General features: G+C 58.9%; 1 protein-coding gene across 12 annotated transcripts in view; it reads right to left on the reverse strand.

The window, feature by feature from the left end:
* Positions 1 to 5,643, reverse strand: part of LRP8 (LDL receptor related protein 8) — a 77,601-nt gene extending 71,958 nt beyond the window's left edge. For 5 of the 12 annotated variants that reach the window (XM_027609012.2, XM_027608990.2, XM_027609000.2 and 2 more), the window contains exons 1-2: positions 5,423 to 5,642; positions 4,528 to 4,647 (exon numbers count right to left, since the gene is read on the reverse strand). In XM_027609012.2, the coding sequence (XP_027464813.1) occupies positions 4,528 to 4,647; positions 5,423 to 5,552 (250 nt within the window). In that variant the 5' untranslated portion in view covers positions 5,553 to 5,642. Of the gene's footprint in view, positions 1 to 4,527; positions 4,648 to 5,422 lie in introns of all 12 variants that reach the window. The other 7 variants (XM_027608994.2, XM_027609007.2, XM_027609042.2 and 4 more) reach the window with 5 other exon arrangements.
* Positions 5,644 to 6,762: the final 1,119 nt, after the last annotated feature.

The raw sequence follows: 6,762 nt of genomic DNA on the forward strand, positions 1-6,762 counted from the left end.
GATGCCGGCTGCAAGCCCTAGCTGGGCACTGTGGCCGAGCTTTAATATTTACAAGGCTGCTTCCCAGCAAGCCTCGGTGCTCCTGCAGCTCAGCGTTGCCCAGCTAATGAACTCTCGGCCATGGGAGACTGCGCTGCACCCACTCTTTATTAAACCTGGCATGGAGGGCTGATGGCGGGTGGGAGAACAAGGGCAACCTAAAGAAGCCTGAACAAGGTGGAGGAACTTGAGCACAAAGCCAGTCTACCTGTATCCCCAGCCTGGCCATAAAGAGAAACACGGAGTTCTTTCCAGAGCTGGGGAGGGCATGGGGGGAGGCTTGATGTCATCTCAAGAGGGAGAAATGGAGATCCGCAAGGACTTGCTGGAGACGGCACAGGTGCCAGAGTTGGGCGCCTGCGTTCACACCCCAGCAATTTCACTTAAAAATCATACACCCGGGGCGCCTGGGTGGCTCAGTCGTTAAGCGTCTGCCTTCGGCTCAGGTCATGATCCCAGGGTCCTGGGATCGAGCCCCGCATCGGGCTCCCTGCTCGGCGGGAAGCCGGCTTCTCCCTCTCCCACTCCCCCTTGTGTTCCCTCTCTCGCTGTGTCCTTCTCGGTCAAATAAGTAAATAAAATCTTTAAAAAAAAAAAATCATACACCCTTGTGCTAGTTACTAAACTGCTCCGTCCCTTTGTAAAACGGTGCTAATGCGGATATTTCAGAGACCTGCTCCATTTTATAGAAGCCAGGAGTTCAAGGTGATGCGTATAGAATCTGAGTACGCGGGGCGCCTGGGTGGCTCAGATGGTTAAGCATCTGCCTTCGGCTCAGGTTATGATCCCAGAGTCCTGGGATCGAGCCCCACATCCGGCTCCTGGCTCAGCGGGGAGTCTGCTTCTCCCTCTCCCTCTGCCTCTCTCCCTGCTCATGCTCGCTCTCTCTCTCTCTCTCTCTCTCTGTATCTCTGTGTCTCAAACGGATAAATAAAATCTTAAAAAAAAAAAAAAAATCTGAGTACGCCTGGGACAACACAAGTACTCGGTAAGTGTTCGTTGTTGTTGTTACTCTGGGAGCAAAGGGCTGGCCAGAGACCAGAACCCTGTCTCTGCCCCCCAGATACTAAGGAGCAACAGGAAACAGGTCAAGGAGCCAACTGGCCTACGTGACCAGGTCCACAGCCAGGGATCCCACGCCACTTTGACTGGCTGGGCTGCCCTTAGGCTTCCTTGAGCCTGGCCCTCAGGCTTCCAACCTTTTCCTCCACTTTGAAGGTCTTTTGAATCTGGAACTGAAGCCCCACGAGCATTTCACTTCCCCCATCCTCCCAGCTCTATCGGTGTCTCCAGTAAGTGCCAAGTCCCACCCACTGTGGATAAAGATCAGGGCTTAGCGGCCCTTCATTTGAGTTCTTGCTCCAACCCTGAGGAGCTCTGTGACTTTGGGGGGAGTCATTTCACCTCTGTGAACTCCTGTTTCCCACTCCATAATACGGGGACCGCACCAACTATCTTTAAATGGTAAGCCTTGTGGGAATGATATTAGTTATCATCTTTCAAGGCCTGGCTGGCTTAGCTGTCTCCTCCTCCAGGAAGTCTTCCTTGGCTTCCTCAATATAAAAACTTCCTCCCTCTAGCCTCCATCAGCATTTGGTATTCTTGGGCTGCATTCTGGCCCCTTTGGGAGCTTGCACTCATTTTGCCTCACCCAGACTTCACTTACAAATTGCAATGCCCCCATTTTGCAGGCCCAGAGAGGTACAGAGGTGGTTGGTTCAGGCTCTCTCATAGGGTAGAAGGGTGGGAGTGCCAAAGGAGGGTATCAGATATAAGGCAGAGAGGCTGCTCAGGGAGGAGACAACAGACTGGAGGAGAGGGTAGTTCAAGGAAATGCAGTTTGGGCAGGCAGCCCAGCATGGGGTGGGGGGGTGGGGGGAGCTCCCCACATGGGGAAGGAGGGGATGATGAAAGACCACTTTCAAACACAGAGTCCAACATAGCCACCCAAAGACCCCACCCGCATTCTTCAAGATTTCTCTTTGTGGCTCCTGGGGTCCCTATCTAAGGGGCTCATCCATTCCCTTCTCTTCGCCAACCCTGTCTGAAGACTTCCCACACATACAACCTACGATGGAGGGACAGCTGCCCCATTTGGCAGACAAGGAAACCAGCTCAGAAAAATTAAGCCATGTAGTACTGGTACAAACCAGAGCTCCCACCCTTTCCACTCCAAGCCCTCAACCTCATTTGCTTTTGTTCACTAACTCTGCGCCTGTGACTCTACCCCCTCCATCTCAGAAGGAAAGCAGGAGCCCCGATTGGCCATGAGAGCTCCCCTGGTCCCATCAGGGGTCACCTGGACACCTGCTACTTCACTCCTCCATGGAGGGCTCACATGGAGATGAGAAGCAACAGGTCCAACATGCAGAGCATGGCTTTCTAGCTCCTGGATCACGCTCTTGGGTCCTTCCACGTCACGCTCCCCGCTGTCTGTGTTAAGAGGCACATGGACATCCTGACCAAGTTCTGTCACTCTCAGCTGTGTGACCTTGGGCAAATCACCCAACGTCTCTGAGACAGCATCCCTATCTACAAACGGGGATGACAAGAAAAAACCCTCACAAGACTGTTGTTATACGGAGCCAGGGAGATAAAGTGAAACCAACCCAGAATTGCAGTTTCTATTTCCCCGCCTCATCCTTGGCACTCCCACTGTAAGAGGATCACAGAACAACTCCCAGGGTGAGACTCCCTATATTTTACCCCAGCACTGCCATTTTCATCATTGCAACAGCACCAGGGAATCAATGATGAGGTTATGATTAGGCTTCTTGAAGCATTAAATTCAAGCTTCTACTTAGCAGGTCAATAACTGTGGAGCAAGTAGCTTAATCTCTCAGCGCCTCAGTTTCTTTAGCCTGTGAAATCGGCCTGCTGAGAAGAGTGGAGAAGTTTATGTGAGATAAGCGCTCACCACGGGACTGGCACATGGCAAACAGCACGTGTGAGTGGCGTGACTTCCAATGACACTACTAGAACTGGTCCTCAAAAACAAGCCAGGAGGGCGCCTGGGTGGCTCAGATGGTTAAGCGTCTGCCTTCGGCTCAGGTCATGATCCCAGGGTCCTGGGATCGAGTCCCGCATGAGGCTCCCTGCTCCTTGGGAGCCTGCTTCTCCCTCTGCCTCTCTCTCTGTCTCTCATGAATAAATAAATAAAATCTAAAAAAAAAAAAAAAAAAAAAAAGCCAGGAATCATGAGCCCAGGTGGTCAGGTGAGGAAATGAAGACAGGAGGGGGAGATGCGCCCAAGACACAGAGCCAACCTTGGACTGCGTCTGAGAATGAATCCAGAGGCTGACTGGCAAGCCCATAGACAAACCTCAAGGACTCAACAATACCTGTCCAGGTGTCCCCCTACCCCTCCTGCCACTGTGTGGTGCTGTGGATCTGTCCACCTGTTGCCCTCCTGCAGACCCGGTGCTCCCTGGCCTGTGGGGTAGGCCCCTTCTCCAAAGCGCCCCAGGCCTGGCACTGAGCAAGCACTCAGTAACCATGAGTATGACCACCCGCGTCTGTTTCTAAAGAGTCCTTTCTGTTCCTGGAGCTACACTCCTTCACAGCAACTGCCTACCAACTCACTTCTGCCCCCACAAACATCTGAAGCCACAAGCACCGCAAGAAAGAACTTGCAAAGCTGTAGGGCCCGGGTGTACAAGCGGCACCACACTAGGCAAAGGCGGGTCTGCCACGTGCACACCACCACCAACTGAAGGCTCACGTGCAGCCTCGGAATCCTTGGGCCCTCTCCAGGAAGCAAACTCTTTCTCCTGGAGCCCTGCTTCCTGGTATGCCCCATGACTCATGCCCGCGCCGGGCCAGCAGGAGAGCGTGGTCCGCTCACCAGGGTGGCACAGAAAACTCTACACCGTGACTAGGCAGAAAAGCAGAGGGAGCCAGCCAGCGCCCGGGCCTCACAGGCACTTACTTCCCAGAAGAAGCGCGCGGGGGTGTGGCCGGGGCGGGGCCAGGGCAGGGTCCTTATATCCCCGGCGCCAGGAAACTGCACACCCGCCCGCTCCACGATTGGCCGCTCTGGCCACGGGGGCCTATGGGGTGGTCCTCGCTTGGCCAATCAGGGGCCCCGGGGAGCCCATTCATTCACGAAAAAAAAAAAAACAACCAGCAAGGCGAGGCCCAGAATTGCCTAGAACTTTGAAACACCCGCGCGTTCCGTGGGGCAGACGCAGGAGTCCAGGAGGGCTAAACGCAGGAAGCTAGAGGCTTGCAGGGACGGTCGTGTCCCTGCCCACAGTTCCGGCCCGGCAACCCGGGCGTACCGCGCCCTCCGCCTGGGCCACACCAGCCCCGGGCTCTGCCCCGGACCCCAATAGGACACACTGGCCGCCCAGCTCACGCTGGGTCGCTAAGAGCCACCCAGCGCTGAGGAAGGAGGCGCCAGGGCAGCTTCCTGGCAGTGAGGTCCAAGCAGGTGGCCGGCACCCCCCCTCCCCGCCCCTTTCCCTTCCTCCCCAGCCGGCCACTCACGGCAGTCGTCCTCGTCGCTGTTGTCCGAGCAGTCGTCGTCCTCGTCGCATCTCCACACGGAGGGGATGCAGCGCTCATTCCGGCACCGGAATTGGTCCTCTTCGCACTCTTTGACCGGCCCTGCTCGGGGGAGAGGGGGGCGTGAGCCGGATCCGCGGACAGTGCAGTCCTGGCCGCGGGGAGGGCTCTACTGGGGTGAAAGAAAGGAGGCGATGATGGAGCCAACGACCTCGGGGGCCTCGCGCGCCCTCGATCCGGAAGGAGGGCAGAATGGTAATGGGATGGCGGGCTGCTCCGTGGCACTAGAAGCCAGACACAGTCGGTGTCACACGACTTGGGTACACCCCCATTTAGAACACTCACCCGCACTCACGGCCCATAGTCAGAGATCTACGCAGACGCAGCCCCACAAGGAGCCCCCGAACACGCCGCGACACACGCACTGGGCGCTGCGGGCATAACCCCCTCGCACGCAGCCCCTCTTTCTCCGCCGCGCGCAGGGGTCGCCGGAAACGCATTGTCAGGCGGGGAAGTCGCCCGGCTCAGCTCACCGCCGCCGCGGAGCGTGCGTGTCAAATAAATCTCGCTGGCTAGAATCACGCAGCCCACCCGAAACCATCAATGACCACCTCCCACCCTTCACAAAGTTCCCCGCCCGCCTGGCCCCCACTGGGCCCATCCCCCAGGAGCAGGTGCCAGAAGGCAGAGCCAACGACACCGGGAGCCATGGGGGCGGGGGTCGAGGGCAAATTAAAGGAGAGCTGGGTCCCAAGAAGCCTATCCCACCCAGGCCCGGGCTCGGGGATCCCAGCGCACCCCGCAACCCGGTCGCCGGGCCGCGCTTTGTTGGCGGCTCCCGCGGCGCAGAGCCGGGCGGGGAACCAGCCTCACGCACCTTGGCCGCCGCGCTGTGGATCCGCCGCCGCCGCCGCCGCCGCGAGACGTTGGAGCCGCAGCAGCAGCAGCAGCAGCAGCAGCAGCAGCGGCGCCAGCGGCCGGAGCGCGCCCCGCTCGGGGCGGCCCATGGCGGGCCCCGGGCTCCGGCCGGCGCGCCCCGCGCACCCCGTGCGGCTGCAGCCGCCGCGCCTCAGCCCGCCGAGTCCTTGCCGCGGCGCCGGGGCTGCCGCTGCCCCCGCCGCCGCCGCCACCGCTGCCGCCCGCCCCGGCTCCTCGGCTGCATTTCAAGCAGGTTCGGTGACGCTCGGCGGCGGGGCGGGCTCAGGCTGGGCGCGCGGCCCCGGCCCTGGGCGGCCGCCGCCGGCGCGCGCGCCCCCTCCCGCTGCCGCCTCCGCCCCCACGCTCCTCCGCTGCCGCCTCTCCCTCCTCCCTCTTGTCCTTGGTCCACTCCTCCCTAAGCTGGCGCGCGGTGACCCCGGTGAGGACCAGCTTGCGGGCTGGGCGCTGCAGATGCTGAGATGAGCCGGGCGAGGTCCCTGCCCCAGAGGTAGCAGACAGGCCAGGGGAAGCAGCACTGGGTGCCTGGAGGAGGTGACAGGCTAATAGAAGGCTGAGGGGTGCGTAGGAGTAAACCTGGGTGGGAGGGGAGATGTTCCCTGGTGCACAGGTCTGCTCAATGTGCACATGGGGCAGAGGTGGTGGTGGTGGATAAGGGTCAGCATACCGGGACGTGTGAGATCAGGTAGAAGCTCGGGGAGCTGCACTGGACCTCTGCGCCCCTCATCCGCTACCAACCAGATACAATGCATGCTTGTAGCTGGTTAATGTGCCCATGTGCCTCTGTGCATGTTACATGGTCATGTGACCATGGCTGAGGATGTGAGGCAGGTGGCTTGGGCCTGGCACACAGACTTTATACATTCATCCTCGTCAGCATTCTCCATCAGGCAAAGGGGCGATCAGGGGCACCTGCAGGACAACACCTAGTCTTTGCTGTGATAGAGAAGGGAGGGCTGGGGGGGATCCACAAAAGGGATGTGTTATAGGGAACACACGCCCAGGGCCTCTGTCTACTCTTTGAATAAAGGAAAAGTCCCCTTCTCTGGAAGGTCACAGGCCCACCTCGCCCATGGCAGGGTGTGGGGAGCAGACTGGGGACTAGGTTTTCCCTGCCTGCTGGTAAGTGAGGCTGATCCGGCACAACCTTCTTTGGAGAATGAGGTTCAAGGGCATCAGCCACTAAAAGAGACAGACTCGCAGGTGTCTGGGCCCAGTGTAGGTCCACCCTCCCATCTCCTCCTGCCACTTCACCTCCATGGCAGAGGGGCAGAAGACGTT

This window comes from Zalophus californianus, chromosome 4 (genome assembly GCF_009762305.2).
Source record: "Zalophus californianus isolate mZalCal1 chromosome 4, mZalCal1.pri.v2, whole genome shotgun sequence".
Classification (NCBI taxonomy): domain Eukaryota; kingdom Metazoa; phylum Chordata; class Mammalia; order Carnivora; family Otariidae; genus Zalophus; species Zalophus californianus.